This window comes from Xiphophorus hellerii, chromosome 21, assembly GCF_003331165.1.
Source record: "Xiphophorus hellerii strain 12219 chromosome 21, Xiphophorus_hellerii-4.1, whole genome shotgun sequence".
Lineage (NCBI taxonomy): Eukaryota > Metazoa > Chordata > Actinopteri > Cyprinodontiformes > Poeciliidae > Xiphophorus > Xiphophorus hellerii.
Window position 1 is genome coordinate 10947290 of NC_045692.1, and position 21274 is coordinate 10968563.

A 21274-nucleotide genomic window follows, 5' to 3' on the forward strand; every position below is an offset into this window, starting at 1 on the left:
GCATAACTAGGAACATAAACATACAGACACAATGCATAGCAGTTTGCAATGTGCTGTGTGCTCAGACATTCTTCAAATGATAATTATGTCCTTTAAGTAGGACATTTTCAATGAAAAACAATTTTAGTTTCTAATAGTCTAATTGTGTAACATGAACAAACTTAATCTCTGCTTTAGATACATAAGCTTCATTTTTGCTAACATATTAATATTTCTTTTGTATATGGCTGAGATGACAATAAAGTTCTGCTTGACTTGCCATCTCTCACAAAGATTTTCTGGTGAAAGTAAGATGTTGTAGTGAAACTCACAAGGTCACAAATGTCAAAGCTGTTCAAAAAGCTGTGTTCATCTTTTTGCTTTTTTTCATTTTCTCATAGAAGTAATAGTTGAGCGGCAATGCTTTCAGGGTATTGATTAATCTGAGTAGGTTAGATTTCCAACACAAGTAACCATGGTGATAAACCTCAGCATGGGCAGTTCTAGACAGGGGCAATAGGTGCCAGTGCCCCTGTGGAACTGGTCCTGATCCCTGTAGTGAGGTGTTACTGCTAAATCAATTTCTTATGTTGACACACAAAGCAGAGCTAAATTGGTCCCTTGGACCAATTAAAAGTTTACCATCCTAGTTTTACTTTAATGATAAATTTCAAAAATTAAGATTTTGCACTTTTAGCCAGAGGTGAGGATAAAGCAGCAAACTTAACAATGTGTAGAAATGCAATGTCCTCTGACATGGATAGATTTTTATTTCATTTGTTTAACTTATGTAAAATGGCACTGTCTGACTAGCCGTTAGCCTTCTAGCATTCTGTCATCAGGTTTCCACAGACTTGCCAAAAATATCACATCTTACCTTTCCGGGTAAAAGAACTATAACTTATAAAAAACTTTACATAAAACCTCTTCAAAAGCTCTATGCTATCCCTTTATGACTAAAGATGTGTGAAGAATAAGGAATGCGTTGAGTTTACTTTTATTTCCGCCATAAATTCTTTCATTTGCAGAGGCACTCAAGGTTGCACCTACAGATGGAAATACAACTATAGAGGAGGCATTAAGCTCAGCTCTAATCCACCGTCTAGCTCATCTTTATTTCACTTTTCAGACTTAAGCTACCATTTGGGAGTATTCCTTAACAAGAGGCTGGCATTCATGATTTATGTATAACTTTTCAATCTTAGATTATTAACCTGTAATGAGTTATAGGCTATCTGTCTTTCTTTCACTATAAAAGTATTGCTTTATAACTTTAGTATTAGCACCTGATCTCAGCTATTCTGCTCTGTCATTTATCATCATTACTGTACTTCTATATCCCGTTCTTTATGTTGCATCACATTTTATGAGCTATGAGCCCTACTAATCAAATTCACAGTATATGACAAGAAGCAATAATCAGCCAGTGATTTGAAAATGCTCTGCTGTCAAAGCTCCACCACAGACAAACGTGCGTAAATCTTTTAACTGCAGTCATGTGCACGTTCTAATCTTGGCCTAACTTTGCTGTTTCATGTTTACCTGAGAAGAGCTGCAAATCGCATTACAACTGTGTTCATTCATCACTCCTGACAAAATGTATTTCACTGATTGTTTCAATGATGTATTGTTGCTCATATTTTTTTGCTTTTTTATGGCTAGAAGTTTCAATAACTAGAACCGGCTCTTGCATCTCTTATGAAAAGTTTAATTCAATCTGAACAATCCTACCTGATTAAATGGAACGAATCTATCTCAAACTTATTCAATCATATATAATTATGAAAATTACAGATACTACATCTATTTGCAGATTACTAAAATTGCTGTGAAGAAGATATCTGAAGGGGTCTCTGCTCTCTTTGCGTTAAGTAATTTCTCCATTGGTGCAACTTTGAGCTCTGAGAGTTTAGCGCTAAAAATGTGTGACAAGCAACTTAATTACAAAGAAAGACTGATAAGGGTCTCAAATGACAGGCACAAACTAATTACGTGAACATTCAAATGCTACATTTACCCTGCATATGCCATACCCAGACCATAAAATGACAGGCCACAGATGGCTCAATTACACAAATGAGATGAAAAACAGGTCTCAGTGGAAATTAAAAAATGATTGAGGAAGAATGCTTGACTTGCCAGCATTGAGCGCTTTGAGGAACTATACATAGGTGTGAGTGTTTTCAACAGCCCTTCCTGAGCCGTGCCCTTAGGGGCACCTTGCATAGACGAGACTATTCTTGGTACTTTGATGAATACTTTCTGAAGCAACTTCTGAAGTATGTGGCGTGAAAAAAATAAGAAGTAATTGAAAAACTTAGATTAGATGCCATGGTGCTTGTTTGTTTTCTTTTTCAGCAACAAAAAAAAGGGAAATTCATTTCCAACAACATGCTAAAGAGTTCATGTGAAGCACAAACACTTTTAAAAATAAAAATTTGCCCCTTCAGATATTTATTCTGCTTTTGCTTTTGTTGTCACACGGATATGTTCCAAGTGATCTAAGAAATGTTAATATTAAAAGGGAGGTTTTAAATTATGACAATTAATGACACCTCAACACTCACCAGACACACACGCACACTGACACATAATCAGAAACAGACACTGTTGTTCCAGAATTCAATTTAGCAACAAGACATAGGCTAAAAGACCTTAAATTGAATACATTATACCTCAATCTAAAGAAAGATAAAAAAATAAACTTCTATCAATCAGAAAAGGGTTCACAAAGCAAATTTCTAAGGCTTTGAGACTCCAGGAAATAGTACCGGGAGCCGTTGTTTCCTGATCAACCTCCCACAATCACTCCAAGAGTGCCCTGACAACAGTTTGTGACCTTAAGCTCAACTCCATTTAATTTATGTAGCCGGATAGTGAGCTTGAAGCACACCAATAAGTTCACCTCTGAATGGCTCAAACAAAATAAAAAAGTTTTTTAAGAAGCCAAATTAAAGTCTAAGTTGAATCCAAGTGTGACAAGGGCTTCTAGTGGGCCAAACCATGCCTGAAAACCCTCCAATATATCTCAATTAATTCAAACAGTGGACCAGGATTTCGCCAGTCATTACCCTTTATGGCAAATGTTCGATGGCAGTTGTTCCCGCTGAGAGTCGCACAACCTGTTTCAGGTTTAAAGGGCAATTATAAATTGTATACATTTTGCCTCATAAATTTTAATTTTAATACATCTCTTTTTATCTTTCTTAGTTGTCTTTGACTGATATTAAAAAGTCTTTTGCAATCTGAAAAAGTTTGGCATATCATCAATACCAGAAGAAATCTTTAAAGGAGCAAATGCTTTTTCGCATCGCCACAGCGACAGTCTCTCAAACTCTCTAAGTACAAGTACAGTATTTGTAATTCTAATGTGATAGCTCGTGTACTTAATTTTACCCATCGTAGTTTGTCTGCTTTAAAGTGTCCATGGTAATGACCTGCGGCGGGTGCAGTCAGTCATCCTTACCATCTGTTGGCACTGGCATGTGACCCATCTGGTTAAGCCCCAGCAGATGAATCATCCACTTGGCTTCCAGACCCTGACTTCAACTCGAACTCTATTTCACATTGTGTCATTCGCCACAGTTCACTGGGCTGGGGTTTTGTCTTTTGATACAGGTCCCTTTCTGCTCGAGGTCAGCAGCTGTTTTCTGTGCTTGTGTGACACAGTGCTTCGCTTAATGACTCCAGGGATCTAAGAAAACAACATGGAATTGTGGTGTTCATTAGGTGGTAAGCAGGAAAGGATGTTGCTCCCCTTCTCTTGGGTACAATCAGAGCTGTCTGTGTCAGAATGTGTGAAGGAGTTAGGGTAGCAGAAAGTGTCTTGGTATTTTGTTTGTGAGTGATAGTAAGACAGCAAGAGAGGAATAGATAGATTAGGAGTCTGTTCTCTGGTCTGTTTGGGTGAAGACAAAGTAAAGTTTTTTAAAACCTCACCTTAGCTCAGGACTTATAGATCCTGACTGAAAGAAAGCAGCTGAAATCGGAGCACGACACTTTGCAAATGTGGCTAAATTAGTTTGGATTTTTCAGTAAGATGGATGTTTATTCTTACCCAAATTTATATCCTGGCATCTCTGTGATTTCCCATTTACTGCTAGGGCTTTACACAGTTTGTTGAGAGCTTTTTTTTTTTTTTTTATCTCTCAAAAGAAACGTTTTGAGTCCTCAAAGTATCCACACACATCCTTGTAAAATAAAATAGTATCTATTTTGCAGTAATGTGTGCCTATAATAAGGGCAGCTTTAACAATTGATCAGTTTGACAACATAAACCACAGACAAATTGAAGGTAAAACTCAGACTATAATGAACAAACCTCAAATAGCCGAAGGGCACCAGAAAAAAGATTTGATCAAAGGAAATTTCATGCTTTGCATTACCTTGAGAAATAATTTCTAGAAATGGGTTTATAAAACAGTAGACATCATCAATAGCTTCTTTTTAAAAGAGCATTTATGTTTGTGACATAGATGTTATTACCATACATCAGAGAAATCAAAGAAACCCAATTAGTTTTTAAGATTTTATCAATTAAAATTGACATGCCTGCCATTAAAAGCTTGTTTTCTCCTGTCAGTGTGGCATTCTGTTTATAAAGCCTTACTTTGTATGATGGATATTTGGAATCATATTCAACAAGCAAATATTTTTATTTTTTTCCAAAGTGTTCAAGAAATTTGTTTGGTAAATATCTCAATATGGAAGGGATGAATGTGCCGCAGTGCCTGGCCAAACAGTTACATCTGTGATTCTGGCACAAGAGCAGTCAGAGGTTCATCATTTGGCTTTTTCCTCCAGCACTGATTTCTCTCCAACTCTGGTTCTCTGTCAGCTCTTTGATTCTTTTGTTCTTCTTTGGTCCTCGCCCCATGAATCGCTTTTGAGCAGTTTCACTCTCCTCCCACTTGTCTTCTTCTTTCGTCCCGTTTCCTCCCCCTCCTTCAACAACAGTTCTGTATCCAAGTGTCTTTTCTGTCTCAGTACACACAAACGATAATCCAATCAGACATGAAAATGGTATTCTAGCCCTGAAGTTGGCGGAAGTGTAAAAAAAAAAACTGTTGTGTGGGGAATTACATTGGGACACTTTTGCTCTGTTACTGATTATTTTGTAAAAATGTGTCATTATAGTTGTGCATTTCATAATTACCGACAAGTTATTACTGGTTGTTAATGTTTTTAGAGCTAACTACGCTGCTTCCTACGTTTTTGATCTCATTGATTTCAGAATAGCAAAGTACATACATCATTATTTGCTTCTTTTCTCCAAGGCAGGCGTCTTCGGGTTAGGTCCTGAATTGGCCCTGTTTAGTAACTGGCTGTGCCTCCAATAAAAAAAAAAAACAATATTTCAACTTCAAACACTTATCACAAACACAGCATCAGCATGCTGTTGTCTGTGCATGTCTGCGTGTGTAAGCGGGAGCTTGGCTGCTATCAGTCCTTGCCTCTGGTGAAAGGGGTGTGCAGCATGAAGGAGAGGGGTGGAGCACAGGTCTGTCATCGGGGGAATGTTTATCACACAGAAGCAGGAGACACACAAGCACTGTTGAAAACCTGCGCTCACAAGTATACAAACTCATGCAATATTCAGAAAGGTCTATGTGCAAGAGGACGAGTAGTCATTCAATTTGTGGAGGTTACAACCTTAAATGTTTCTGTAGTTCATTGGAATTGTTATAAACCAACACAAACACAGTTTTGAAGTGGTGGGAAAATCAGAGGGCTTTCCAGATTTTTTCACAATTATTAAAACAAAAAGTGTTTTCTGCATTTGTATTCCTTTTCCTTGTCGATGCCTTGCAGAATTACATTTCACTGCCATCATAGCTGCACACTTATATTTCTCTACTAGTTTTGCACATCCAGAGACTGAAAGCTTTCCTCATTCATCTTCATAGAGCGGCTTATCTCTGTTGGATGGGATAGAAGATGCATGTGAACAGCCACTTGTACGGTTCTAAAACATAATACTTAGCTCTAAACCCTCTCAATTGTTGCTCCAGTTGTAAGTCTTGGGGTTGTTTTCCTGCTGCTTCAGTCTCATGAATATATAACTTCTCATATATTTTATTTACGTATTGCCTTGTAATAAGCTTCATATATCTTTCTATCAGTTATGACCAGCTTTTATGACCCTGCTGTTGAAAAGCCTCTCATGGCTCAATGTTGCCACCAACACATTTCAGGTGCATTCAGGGTGAAGCACAGTGTTAGTTTTTCCATCACACATAGCATTTTGCACGTTGGCCAAATGTGCCTTTTTTGTCTCAAGTCTGGAGTCTTTCCCATGTTTGCTATCTCCCCTACATGACTTGTGCCAAACTCCAAAATTAACTTTCTATCGCCTTTCATTTAGCAATGCGTTTATGTTTGCCACTTCTCCATAAGGGCCACATTTGTAGAGTATGCGTACGTTGTCATGTCGATAGCTCATTCCAACTCAGCTGTGGATCTCTGCTGCAGAGCTGACATGAATCTTTTAGCTTCTTTTTTTGTTTGTTTGTTTAATGATCTCCTATGCTTCCGCTCAGATTTTGTCTTGGTGTGTTTGGAGGTTTTACTTAGATATAAGAAAATATATTCAGGCAATTAGATATTTAGTGTTTTGGTATAAATGAAGATTTGTGGAAAATCAAGTTTACTGCTAGTTGCAGTGACGTAGGGGCAGACTCTTCTCTCCAGTCCTGCACACAGCTATTTCCAGGTGTGGGTCAAAAACACTCAGGCATCTAAGAGCCGTTAGCTGATAACGCAACCGCCTTCACTTTTTCCTCTTGTTGCCCTTCACAAGCCCCCAAGCTTTTCGTTTTCTAACATCACCTGCCCTCTCCATGACTTTCCTCCCCTATTGTCCATCCTGTCTTCAATATTCGATCCTCTCACCCATGCCGGGCCCTCTTACCACTTCTCATGTCGTCTCTCCTCAGCATGCGCTCTCCTCTGCCCCTACTGTTTCCCCAATACTCTTCATCTTCCTTGAGTGATGGGGGCGAGACAGAGGGAAGAGCAGACAGCAGAGTCACTTCATCAACCACAGTCTGATAGTTCATCAGCAGCTGTTCAAAGTGCCGCTACTTTGTCTTCATTAGTTGCCCTTGGTTTCCTTTTATTCAAAAGTCATTGGAAAACTTATTGCAAATCCTGAAATCTCCCGCCTGCGCACTATATTTTGTCTTTTCGGGACCTGATTTAGAAAGCTGAAAGCTTTTTTTTTATATGATCACCTTAGTTTCAAATTCTATTGAAGCTGCACAAAATTGAAGGCTATGTCAAAGCCTCAGAATAGAAATAGAATAGTAAGGAGTAATACCATTATAAAAAGGAGATATGAAATGACATGTGGGAAACAAAAAACAAGGATGATTCTTAAATTAAAATGGTTATTTTAGCTATTTAAAAAGAAATAAATTCTACATTGCTTGTCAAATCAGAAAGAATTTTTCACAGACTTCATGAAGCTTAGAGCAGCTACTACAGAGAATTATCTCTCAAACTTGTCTCTTATTTTTTTTCCCCCACAGATAACTACTGGAATGCAGCATCATTCACCACCCCATCATCCTACCTGCATTTTGCCACCTTTCAGGGAGAGACCAGCGCTGACATCTCCTTCTATTTCAAGACGAGCGCTCCCTACGGCGTCTTTCTGGAAAATCTGGGCAACACTGACTTTATCCGCCTGGAGCTCAAATGTAAGATGCTTTTGAGATGCACTGCGAGTGCAGAAGAGTAATTTCTTTGCGTTTGCCTTTCTTTTTCTATATCCTTGAGACTAATCTTTATCCAGCCAAGTGGCAGACAGTGTTTGGCGCACGCCGTATTACACACACATCCCCACCATCACAAAGGTTTTATGCAAGCGCACACGTGCACACATACACCAGGAGCAACCATTTGCCTTCCTGATTATAGCACACGCTTTGTGTGATTGCGGGAGAGAGCAATCATTTATTTAAGGTAATTGGTGTGCACAATAATTATGTCCATTATAAAGCGCTATTTAACCAAATCACCCATTTTTAGGGATGACATAACACAAGTCCTTGTTCATACATTCACACACCTTTGCTGTCTGTCCTCTTTTCATTTTTCCATCTCTGAAAAAACATAATTTCGTGTGAAGAGGAGCATTTCAATCTGAAGGGAAAATAATCACAGCACACATGCAGACGTCCACGTACACAAAAGCCAAACAATATGGTTGATTTAGAGCTGTCGGTGAACAGAGTTTATTCTTAGAGTCTTTGTGTTTACTTCCTGCATGACACTTTAAAGAGACCAAAGTAGTTCCATGCAGAAAGCATCCTTAGTTTTACAAGGTTTTTGCTAAGTAGACACTCTCAGCCTGAGAGAAACAATAAAGACGACTGAAGCTTTTGTATGAAGTTCTGTTTGACATGCTGTAGTTCTCAAGAGGTCAAGTTATTGTCAATAACCAGATGGCTTATTAAAGAGTTAACCTGCAGATATCTTATCTGCAAACTTCCACTTTCTTAACCTGGCACGATCAAATTGGTTGTCGATTTTTATTTTTTATTTTTTCCCTCCAGTGCTGTGAATGAACTCTCACCGATCCAAAAACGTTACTTTGTCCAACATCTGTGACCAGGTGGAAAAGCGTATATCTAGCAAAGTACGATGTAGCTTTCTGCTGTGGGACCAGAGCTCTATGATTAGGAAAAAGCAAGGTTGCACAAAAATCTAAAGTGGACCTGTCTGCACTTTGTTCAGTAAAACAGCTGAGAAAATAAATGGACCGAAGGGAAGAGAAGCACATTTTTACGTCAAACAGAAAGTAACCAGAAAAGAGCAATTGGGATGTTTCGGTGCTGAAAGAGACATAAACATAAATCTACAATAAACAAATTTAAATGATAGCTTCTGAAAACAAACAAACTTTAAAAACAGCTGTTAGACATCACCCATTCATTGTTTACACTGTCCTATCCTTACAAAGTCCTGGTACCTATCTCCAACAGTACTAGGGTAGTAGGTGGGCTTTACCCTTGTTGCCATTTCATCATAGGGCAACATGGAAACAAACAGGCCAAACAACCAGGCATGCAAACATTCCCTCCTAAGGGCAAGTTAGAGCAACCAGTCAAGTGGGAGGTAACCAGAATACCTAGAGAGAACATCCAAACTTTATCCAACAAGACCCCAGGCTGGGATTCAAATACAGGACCTTCTTGCTGCAAGGCAACAGTTCTAACAACTGCGCCACCACGCAGTCCTTTGCTGCAAGGCGGCAAGGTGAAAAACTGTGCCACGGTTTAGCCCAAATTAGACAGGCAAAATTATTTTATCTACCTGTAATTAATATCATATGTTGGTCCAAAGATGTATTGGAGAATGAAAACAATAGTACTTTAAAAGGTTGACGTAAGGTCAAAGTAAAAATTGTATTTATACTAAAATTTTCACACTTTAGTGTGTTTTTTTTGTGTGAAGACCACAAAGATCTACACAGTAAGCACATAACTGTAAAGTGGAACGAAAAGGATTATTTTTATGTTCTTTTTTTTAATATTAAAAAACTTGGTGTGCGTATATGGACTGTAGGAAGACATCCTATTTCCCAGTAATGTGATGGACATGTGGATTCATGTAGAAACATTGCATCCCAATAATCTCAAATACCTGTCAGTAGTTCCTAAGTCTTGATTGATCGTTGCTTTTTATCTTCTCAGAACGTCGTCGCTTTATTCGGCTGGACCTCCGAACACAAACCCATCAAACAATAACCGAAATAGAAGAGAACGTGAAAGAGAGGAGATGCATTTTTAAACGACACAAAGAAGGTCGCATTTCTCATCCATCAAGTCCTCCCAGAGTCTTATGGCTGACATGTCACGCTCTGAGCTCCTATGATCTGTTTCAGTGGTTTAGATTAAATTCCCTGCTCCCATAGTGGAACCGTTCTCATCAGGCGTTTTTAAAACCTTTTCAAATTAATCACAGAGCTGTATTGTGAGACTGTGTCGTGGCACAGCGGGGAAGTCGATTAGTGGTTAATTGCATGTTTTTTGTGCTTTAGGAGGATTTGAACATTTGGGTCAGAGTTGCTTGCTGACCATTTCCAGACAGTGTGGGGAAATTTATGCAAAGCTCATGTTGTAAGAAATAGAAATTAAAAAAAAAAAATCTGTTAAAGGTTAGTCTGAACCCTTTTCACCAAATAATGATATCTGTTGGGGAGCTTTTAGCACATATGGTCCAAAACCTTTTTTTCTAATTTGTCCACAAGTCAAACACTTGTTTCATGCATATTTTTAATTTTATAAACACAAACCGTGTGAGAAAATGCTACTCTGGCTTGGTGCATGTCTTCCCACCGCGTACATAAAACACAATGACAGTAAGTCAGCCTGTCACAGCTGCAGTGCGTGTGTGTGCGTGTGTATGGGTGTGTACATATATCTCTCTCGAGGCTTTCAAAATGCCCCCACATTGATTTTTTTTCTCTTCCCTCCGTTGCTATCATCTTGCATTTTGCCCCGCAGCACACGTTTAGACACACAGTCACAAAACGGCTCATATGCACACTTGCGCTCACAGACACACACATAATCTCTGCCCTCTTGCTGGTGCAAAACTCTATCTGCTGCAATCCAGAGAGGGCATGAAATGGCAGCATTAAACTAGACTAGCACGGCTTTGCCATTGCAGGGGCTCAAAGCACTGAAACACACATTTACTGATACGCTCACAAAACCTTTTTTTTTTTTTTTCAAAAAGAAAATACACATTACTTTCACCTCAGCAGGCTCAAAGTCATATTCCTTTTTTAATCTTTACACTGAAGGGTGGATACATAATCATTTTTTGCGAGGAAATGCTGAAGACTTACTTAGAACTGAACTAGTGACAGAAGCGAGGACATTCAGGAAGGTCTCCAAACACACAAGTGCTTGACTTTTTGAATTCTCTGTGGCTTGAGGGAAAGTATGTGCCATATGCCACTTTTTTCAGCTCTCAAGAGGCCTCATGGTCTGTCTTACCCAGAGGTTATATTTAAGTTTAGTATCCAGCAGAGAAAAGTCCTTTCCTACTGGCGACCTCAGTTTTGCAAACTGTGTCATAGCCTTCTTCAAGTGAAGACAAAATACTGTAAGTTTGAAATCAGGATGTGCAGCTTTCTCTGGAAATATTAATGATTGCTTTACAAAACATTCCTTTCTAAAGCATTTATACCTGTTGTTTAATATATTATCTTTTTTTTGCCACTCTTCCCTACATGCCAGATTTGTGGACTATTCCCCTATTAGCTGTCCTGTCAATAAATTCTCCCACCTGAGTTGTGTATCTCAATGGCTCCCCCAGAGAGGCTCGGGGTTTTTTGGGTTCTTCTCTGATTAATGTTCTTCTTGGCTGATGTCAGTTTCATGTCTTGGTGGATTTGCAGTTGTGCCATATGCTTTCTTAAATTTTTATGTTTTTATTTTTTTTTGATAATGGCTTTAACAATGCAGTGTGAGATAGTGAGAGCTTTTTTTACAGTGTAACACTTCTTTAAACTTAACCTTGACCTCTTTGGTGTGTCCCTTGATATTCATCATTCGTCATGCTCACTAATTGTTCTTTAGCAATCCCCTGAGGCACACGAAACAGATCACAGAACAGCTATGTTTATGCTGAGATTATTTTGCACATAAATAGATTCCATTTACTACTGAACTAAGTGCAGAAATCTAATGTATCCTATTGTTTTGGGATGGAAAAAAGTTTAGAAATGTTATGTTAATACTTTCAAAAGATGGAGTCATAAGTTGCAAAGAAACAGCCATCATTCTGTGCTTTGATGGCAAAACGGAGTTTTACTTCTGCAGCAAAATTAGAAAAGTTGGAGCTGAGGGATCATTTTGGTTCAGTAAATTCTCTTACTCAAACCTAAATGTTACTTTTGTCACTGCTGTATCGGGGTTTGTTGTTGCACTTGGAATTTAGCTTTCAGAAAAGCAGGGTTTCCATCCTTTGATTGTTTAGTGTCTTTTGCAGGTTGGGAAAAAGTGAAAGACTAACAAACCGAATAAGACAAAAACTAAGATTTAATAAGCGCAACAGAAAAGAGATCAAACAGATAATACACTACCAGCTGCCTGAAAAACAAACGAACAGCTAGACTGAACTTTACATTAGACAAACACACGAGTGCACGCAGCCATTCCCACACAAGCAGTGCTGCTTTTACTCAAAGTCATCCACGGTCTCTTTTGCGATTTATCATCCATCGATTGTGCCATGCTACTGCATAATTTAAAACTTGGCTCTTTTAGCCTTTGTTTGAAAAGATAAATACAAACCTAAATCTCAAGAAACAAACACACACACACACACAAAAAAGACACATACGGGGCAACAAGCATGTATAAAAACACACAGGAATGGAAAATTGCATTCACGCACACAATTACCTTCTGACATCTCTCTCATCTACACAAATAGATGAGACAAACTCTGTACTATCAGGAGGTTTTTATTTTTATTCCCACCAGAATAAAACTTGTAGATCACAGACACCCATACGCACACATAAATGAGCATTATTATACAGAATTGTTGAAGCTATGTTTCCGCTGGGGTCTATGTGATTGTCATTTTCTCCCTGTTTAATGCATCACACCTCTCTACCTTCCAGGCTTGTTTGAGGATACAGACATCATTAATTCTGTGAACTAAAGGCTGTCAAATGCCATATATTGTAAATGTTTAACGCATAAACTTAAATTTTAAGCAGCAATCAGCAGCTGTCATCATGGAGGTAAATCCCACACATCCATAATTATGGAGGTGGGGGGGTTGTGCATGTATGACATTGAAACAACAGATGTTCTTCACAGTACATGGCACACACACACTGAGATCGTGCAAGAGAAAGAGAGAATGGATCCAAGTTACAGGCTTTTCATTCTTGCCATATACCAGCAGGTAGGCTGCGTATATTCAAAGCTTTGTCTGTAATGGGGGGGGGGGGGGAAGCAAGGAAGCAGGTGCATGTCAACCTGGAAGAGGTGCAGGAAGGGAAACGTCCTGTTGCCGCGACAGCAGATGAGTCAAGAAGGAACTACAACTGTCTCAGTCTTGAGCTTAAATTAGTTGAAAGGTAAGGGACGTTAATATGCAAGGTTGACTTGCTCAGGGTTCACAGATGCTTTTGTCATCAAAATATGAACAATAGAACACTTAACAATACCAATATTTCAAATCAAACACTCAAACTGCCCAAATCTGCTAACCACGACAATCCCTCTTTGTTCGCCTTTTGGTGAGGTGCAGTAGATCTTCAGGTTTACGTGCGTGCAACACTCCAAATAAGAGCTTTGTTCGACAAATCAAAGAAAATCAAACGAGGACTGTCATTTAAATCGACTCTTTCTAAAAGCAGAGGCACAAAAGATAAGGAGTATAACAGGCACAACGCACAGAGGAGACACCAAAGGAGCCGGAGAGGTGAAGCAGAGTGGGGGTATCAGACAGACAGATGAGGCGCACAGTTAACGCGGTTTGTCACAGTTCTAAAGCAGCACTTGTCACATAATAGTAGCAGAAACTCCACAGAGACTAAGCATAGATTTAGCTTTAGACGGAGACAAGCACATCAATGTCAAGGTTTGTACGCATTGAAATAAAAACAATGATTAAAGCCGATTGAGAACCATGGACTAATTTTCCTCATTTGATTATATTAAGGGTGATCGGAAATTATATTCCTGTTAATTTTAGGCACTGTCACTTGTAAACGCTGGAAATGTGGACGGGGAGTTTGGTGAACCGACAATGGTTTCTTAGAAACACTTCTGGAAAGGTTGATTATAAAACAGAGCCAGGAAATGTTTTGCAGAATCGAAGCAAGTCTGCTTCGATTCTGCTTAGTCATGGATAAAACAATTCCAGTGCATATCACCTGGGAAAGAAAATATTTAAATAAATCATGAGTCATTTAAAATGCTTTGTAGCGTGCAAGTCACTGTGAGTTATAAGACGTTATCCAGTTGGGAAGCTTGTTTTAACGTTTGCATGCAAGCTGGGGCTGTTGGTGGGTGGAGATGGTTTTGTGCAACAATAATTAAGAAGTTGTACAAAAGAACAACTTCTTTGTCTGTGTAAAGGTACCGGTAGTTGGAATGCCAGGTGAACACATGATGAGAACTTCTCTCTATTCCCATTGCCCTTAATTGACTAGAAAAAAAATTTCTGCAATACCTGCTGCAGTAAAATACAGGAGATTATAGAAAGATTAACGAGTCACCTGCTTGTTTCCTGCTCTGTGATAATTTAAATGGCTCATGTATGATTGCTTAGGTTATCCTTGAATTTATTTGATAATGCAGGTGGTGTTAAATAAGTCCTGTTGTCTGACCTTAAGAACAGAACAAGAGACGTTCCTAAGGAATTACAACAAAGTGCTATATTGTCTATTTTACTAAGCTTGCCTGCAAATTAACTAACTGCTAAGAATTTCGAGAGGGATTGAAGCGGCATTCAGATGAAGGAAAGAAACGGTCAAGGCGCTGGTAAATGGAGAATTCTGTAAGAGCAAGAAGTACTAAAAAGCAAAGTAAGAGGAAGATGAGTAAACTGAAAGAATATAAAACTCTGGAGAGACTAAATTTGTTGTGAAAAGGATGCAAGGCCAAACACTGGAAGAAATAACTGTATGATAAAAGATATAATTAGATGAGAGCGATATGAAAAGGAGGAAAAGGCCAGGAATATTGATTGGGCAAAACAAAAGAAGAAAGTTCATTTCCCTATTGATTAATACACAAAATTATCCTCTGAAATACACAGGCAAATAGAGCAAAAATGAGCCAGCACAACATGGAGCGATTAATCATCAGTATGGCGCAGTACATCGACGCCAGAAGCAACAATATGGCACCCCGAATGCATAAGTCTCACAGTATTTCCAAAATTTGGAAAGAAGTCAAGTCAATTTTAATTCACAGGAGGAAAATTGGCTCTCTAGAAGCAAAAGAAAAATGTGTTTAATTCTTTTGTTGTTGCTTCAAGTTATCAAGTAAAAAGTCTTAACATTTCGCTGAGACAAGCATTCAGAGAATTAGCAAGTCAAATGTTTTAGAGTTTAAAAAAATGTAAAGCTGTTACAGGCTTTCACACCTGACAACATTTTGTCACATTACAACCTCAAACTATAAGGTATTTTTAATTAATTGTGTATTTAATGATTTGTATTTGTAGCATGCATATACATTTAGACCCTTTGAATCTGATACCACTGAAAAATAAAACAAAACACAGCTTTTAAAATTTAGCTATTTAGTAGCTGATAACCTTGGTTCAGAACTGCAACTGAGTGGTTTATAGTAAAACATTTTAATGTGCTAAAACAGGTAGGCCCACCACATGAAATTCCAATATATTTTATTGAAAATAGTCCTTGTAACTTGGGATACACTGATATTATTATCAACATGGTGGTGTCTGTTTGATACCACATGCATCTACTCAAACTCATTGCTATTCATCGAAATGTGCGTTTCTTATACAAAAACGCATAAGGGAATGACATCATCAGTCTGCGTCTACGCCTCGCAGTAAGCGATGGTGAAACAGCATAAAATTGAAGAAAAAGAACCAAGAATACCAAAAGATTCAAACAGGGAATCAAAGTCCAGAACTTTTAACACTTGCAATTTCACAAACCACTGAAAAAAAACTAATGCAACGCTGAGTGCCAAGGTTTTGCTAGAAGCATCAGGAATCTGTAGCACCTGTAAACTCTCACGAAGCGGACAATGATGTCCGGGAACAATCTGTGTGCAGTGACAAATAACAGTGGCAGTGAATAAATAAAGATTTTACTGCAAATAGCTGATCCTGCCTGCAAAAAACTTTTATGGTTTACACACACACACACGCCCACAAACCCATCAAGGGCGAGTTGAATTTAAGAACTGTATCTGTGATTAACAGGTGTGGCAAAGCTGTTTGTTCAAAAACAAAAAATGCAGTGTTAAAAACAAAAAGCAATTTGTTTCATTAAAAGTGCAATTCTTTTATCTTTAAAAAACACAAAGTAGAACGTGACTGAAAAAAAATAACACATCCGTAGTTGTAACATGCCAAAATAAGTAAAAGTTCAAACAATACAAATACTCTTTCAAAGCAATGTGGATGGTGTTTGTGAACTATTTCTATGACTTCATCAGGTTCAGATACAGTTGGAAATGTGGGGGGAAGTGGTGTTTGTTCTCTGTTACACACAATGTGTAGATACTTATAAAGTCAAAGCTAAATAGTCGTTCCTTGGTAACCTTTCCTCTGATGGATGGCAACATCTGGAGTGCACAGGTTGAAAGGTCAATCACTCAAACACAGAGAATCAGAAATATCAATGAATGATTTACATTGAGGTACACCCATCAAGGAAGAACACTGCCCCCTTTTGGTCTGCTGCAAGCAATTAGCAAATTAAATTTTAGTAAATTAATTACTGCCACACAACTGCAATCTTCAGTTACATAACTTATGTATACAAAATAACTTTCTCAAGTCTTACTGAAATAATAAAAAAAATGTATAATTGGCATCTTTTTCCTTTTTCTTTAAGCAGTTTTTTTTTGTTGTTTTTTTTTTTGTTTGTTTTGGTTTTTTGCAATTTCCTGTTTATCTTTTCAATCTCTGGCTTTGCCATCTCTCACAGGACCAGTGAAATCTGCAGCACGGCGTCTTAATATGCAAATTCAACAGGTCTTGACACCAATTGACGTTCTGTGGGATTGGCCCTGTCCAGATCTGTGTGCAGTCGTGTTGTGCAAAATTGAAATCTATATCTGGCAAATAAATGGACCTGAACCAAGTGAGGCATTAGATCACTGACTGGATGTCTATACCAGACGACTGGACCATATCTGAACAGCTAGTTTTGGACTTGAACATTTTGCAGTATTTTGTCATGGCAGTTACCACTTTTACTCTTGAAACTAAGGTTTCTCTTTGTTTTTCTCCAGCCCCCACAGTGGTCTCCTTCTCTTTCGATGTTGGCAACGGACCTGTGGAGCTGACTGTGCACTCATCCACACCCCTCAATGACGACCAGTGGCATCGTGTGATGGCTGAGCGCAACATCAAAGAAGCAGTCCTCCAGGTGGACCAGGTGTACCGGACATCCCGGCTAGCGCCCGCACAGGGCCACACACGGCTAGAGCTGTTCAGCCAGCTCTACGTCGGTACGACACACACGCGCGCGCACACTCACAAAATTAACAATCATGTTTTCATCTAGAGGACTGCCTGCTGTGCACACATCTTATTGCTTTCTGAACACTTATTGTTGCCTTTGTAAAGGACATATAGTCTAGAACTTGAATAACACAAAATAACTTCTGTGTCTTCCATTCTTATTAAAAAAAAAAGGTTTATATGTGGACTTATGCTGCCCTCCAATTGAGACAACCACGTTCAGAACGTCTGAATGATTCATAAATTAAAGATGTGCCAGCTTTACTGCTCTTTAAGACGTTCCGTTCAGCTTAGCCACAGCCACCACTAATTAAAAGTCTCCAGGACACTCGCAAAAAACACAACGATGTGTTTTGCTTAATCATTTGCACATATGTAGACTCACACTCATCCTTGGAAAGTCATCCATTTCAGTGATCTGAGTTTTAATAAATTCAAAACTGACTCTCTTAGAAAGGTCGTTTCATTAATACTTTAATACCTTAAGTACACATTTCTATTGCTATGGATTAACATTGCAAAGAGGGGCTATCTGTACTATTTGATTATTAGACGGAGCAACTTCTTCCTTAGTGATGGAGGAAGAAAGTTGGGTTGCTTCTGTTGTTTCTCTGTTCTACGCTTTAAGCCCACTATAAGTACAGAAAATAGAATATCTGTCCTATTTTTACCTTGCGACTTGACTTCTGCTTCAGTTTGCCTTTTGTGCTGAGCCTTCAGCGCTCTACATAGCAAACTTCAGGGCTGAGAGAGTTTTAGGGATTTGCGAATAGAAGGAAAAGTGCTGAGGCAAGTTTGAGACTTCCTACTATCTCGTGGAAAGAAAGTTCTGCTCAGAAGAGATTGCTGAAATTTCCAATCAGGCATCCCGATGTGATAGCCTTAACAATCCTGATCCCCGTTTGTAATATAATTCCATCCTCTCATCATTGTTTTCTCTGATTGGAACATCATCTTCTTATCAGGAACCCATTCTGCTCACAGTGACATTTATTGAAATGGAAAGAACTGAGAAAGGCTTTGTCTCTGTGCAACCTGCAGATATACTGGCTTGCAAAAGTAATCATACCCTTGAACTTTTTCTCAAATCTCACAGGCGTAAACTGGACTAAAAAGGCTACATAACTTTATCTCTCTCTTTGCTTTTTCCCTAAAAAGCCTGAAATTTTAATCAAATGTGTATCCAGACCCTTTTATTCTGATAAACCTAAAAAACGTTTCAGTAGAAACTCCTGTCACCTAATTAAATGGTGTGTAATTTATTCTCTCTATAAGTACAGGTTCTGTGAAATCCTTGGAGGTTTGTTAGAGAACATTAGTGATCACACAGCAACAATGAAGACCAAGAAGCCCGACAGAAAGGTCAGGGGTGAGGTTGTTCAGAAGTTTAAAGCAAAAAACAGGTTCTAAAACAATGTCTGAAGAATTGTTTTATTAATCTTCTGAAAATTGAAGAAGTATGACACAATCTACCAAGCTTTATATCTAAATGTGTTGAACACAAATTGACATCTCACTTCTTTTTTTTTTTTTTTTCTGGAAAAAAATATTAAACTTCCATTCCACTCCACAGTTATGTGTTACTTGGTGTTTTACTTTGTGTGTCACAAAACATTCTCATATAATATAATGAAGTTGGTGATTATAATGTAATCCATCTCTTTTCTTTGCACACATGTTCCTAACCCACCAAGGGAAGGACTGTGTATAGCCACCGCCACTAAGGTGACAGGGCCACCACGTATCAGGTCTCTAATCTCTGCTTAATCCTAAATAGAGCAACACCTTGAGAAGTCCCAGAAAGTGACCCAAGCAGTCACAGGAAGGGGCCGGGGTTTGACCCCTGGACAGAGATCTTTTAGTGTTTGATGAAGAGATGTGTGCAGAGCTGAAAGAGCTCAAAATCAGGACAAGATTTTGTCCTGACTCACTTGATTGTGTCTTGTTATGGAACACGTCGTACCACTTCACACTTGTCTTTGCCTTTTATTGATGTGAATGTTAAAAAGAATAATGGGAAGCAGACTGTGAATACAACTGATTTCTGCTGCACTGATCTTAGACTGAAATATATTCTGTACAAATCAGCTTGATTGATCTTTGTGTTTCTCTCATACACACATCAAAGCCAAATAATGCTTGATTTTGCTAACCTTGGTCTCATGTTTGTCTGTGTATCACCTCTTTCACTCCCTCTTAATCAATACACTCCTTGTCAAGCGTTTGATTGCTTTACTGTTTACCGCACAGTGGCTCATTTGCTGTAATGGCTTTGAAAGTAAATGTTACACTATCAGCTTGCCGCCATTTACTTCACACTGTTAACTTTTAGCTTCCCATTCCACTTCATACATGAATGTAGCTACAAATCCTGCCGCGTTTTATTAGCTTTATGCCACCATCTGTGTCTTGATTTCCGTTTTGATTCATTCTCGCACCCATGTGTTTTTTTGTAAGCTCTCTCATGCTTGGATTGTGCTGTCTGTCTTTTGTTGTTTTTTTTTTCTTTTTTGCTTCTGTCTGCATGGACTGGGCTCTTGCTTGTTACCTGCTCACTGCATGTGTGTGACACCCATCACAGGAAAACCAGCTGCACTCACCTGTCAAGACAGTAGGTAACATTTTATCTGTAAAACAAGAGATATTCCTACAGAGATGTGAATGTATTATATTGAGTTATAAAATGCTGGTTGTAAAATTCAAAAATAATATGACATTATAATTTAAATAATAATTAAATTTAGGTAACTTACATGACAAATCTACCCTAGACTTTTGAAAAACTATTTCTTGTTCCCATTGTTTTTGTTACACTTATATGTTTCAGATCATCACACCAATTTTAATATCAGACACAGATTACCGAAATATACCCAATGATCAGTTTTCAAATGATTAATTCATTTAGGGAAACTATCAAAACCAACATTTTCTGAAAAACTATTCAGCCTCTAAAACTGTCAACTGCTTATGCTATCCTTAGCAGAAACATTAGCTATCACATTATAACTTTTTTGCATTACTGTAGAGGAATTTTGCCAATTTTGTGGTTCAGCCAAAATCTGTGGATTTTTAAGATGAGATGTTCTGTTTAAGGTCATGTCACAACGTCTTAGTCTGATTTAAATCACTTCAAGATTTGTATTGAGCCATTAAGAATTGACTTGATGGTAGGCTTGGATCATTCATTGTCCTGTGACATAGCCCAAGTGTGCGTAAGCTCAAGATGTTGTGGTAGAGAGGTTTAGAATGGGGAATTATTTTGCCTGGTTGGTTTGGATAGTTTTTTTCACATAATAAATGAAACTGTCTTTTGAAAACTGGATTTTGTTTGTTTTTCTTTTAGATTAACTTGTGTTAAGGGTGTTATTTCTTCACGGCCAATAAATACATTGACTGACTTTTGAAGTCAGCCGGTTGCACTGGGTTTTATTTAGGTCATCGGCATTATATACAAATGCACCAATTAATCAAAAACACAAAAACAAAGAAAATCTTTGGGGGTAATGCTTTTACACCGCATTGTAATGCTTGTGGAGCTCAGTGTAGCTGGACAGTAATTGGTATTTGCAGCCTGATTTTGTTTTTGAACAAGTTTGGTAAGCTTCCCAAGAATAGTGTTTGGAAACTTTTGGTGTTTAAGGCAGACAAATATTGGCGCAATTATAAAAGCTTTAAGTGATATCAAAAATTTTAGTTTTGCTATCATGTTGAGGACTGGGAAGTTTACTCAGTGTCTAATTAGCAATTTCAGACATTACAAAGAAACCTCAAAGCATGTTCACTCTCATCTTCTACCATGCTACAAATCCTGGATTAATCTGTCCAAAGCATCTTCTCCCAAAGGGTCTGTTCTATTTCTGTTCATCTATCTGTCCTAAATATTCTTTAAAAAACAAAGCAAGCAGAAGTTCTCTGTATCAGATGCTTTTGCTGATGAATTGAATAGGTTGAGGTGATTGGTTCTTGTGAGAAACCCTACACAATTTTTTAGCTATGTTAAACTTTTTATAGCCTTCGAGACAGTAGCAAAGCTTTAACATGGGTTTAATCTTATAGTAGTTGGCTTTTGTATATATAG

At 38.2% G+C, this 21274-nt stretch overlaps 1 protein-coding gene across 2 annotated transcripts in view; it reads left to right on the forward strand.

The window, feature by feature from the left end:
- Positions 1-21274, forward strand: part of cntnap2a (contactin associated protein 2a) — a 294552-nt gene that overhangs the window by 240981 nt on the left and 32297 nt on the right. For both annotated transcript variants that reach the window (XM_032552191.1, XM_032552192.1), the window contains exons 18-19: positions 7509-7679; positions 16962-17180. In XM_032552191.1, coding sequence (XP_032408082.1) covers positions 7509-7679; positions 16962-17180 — 390 coding nt within the window. The remainder of the gene's footprint in view (positions 1-7508; positions 7680-16961; positions 17181-21274) is intronic.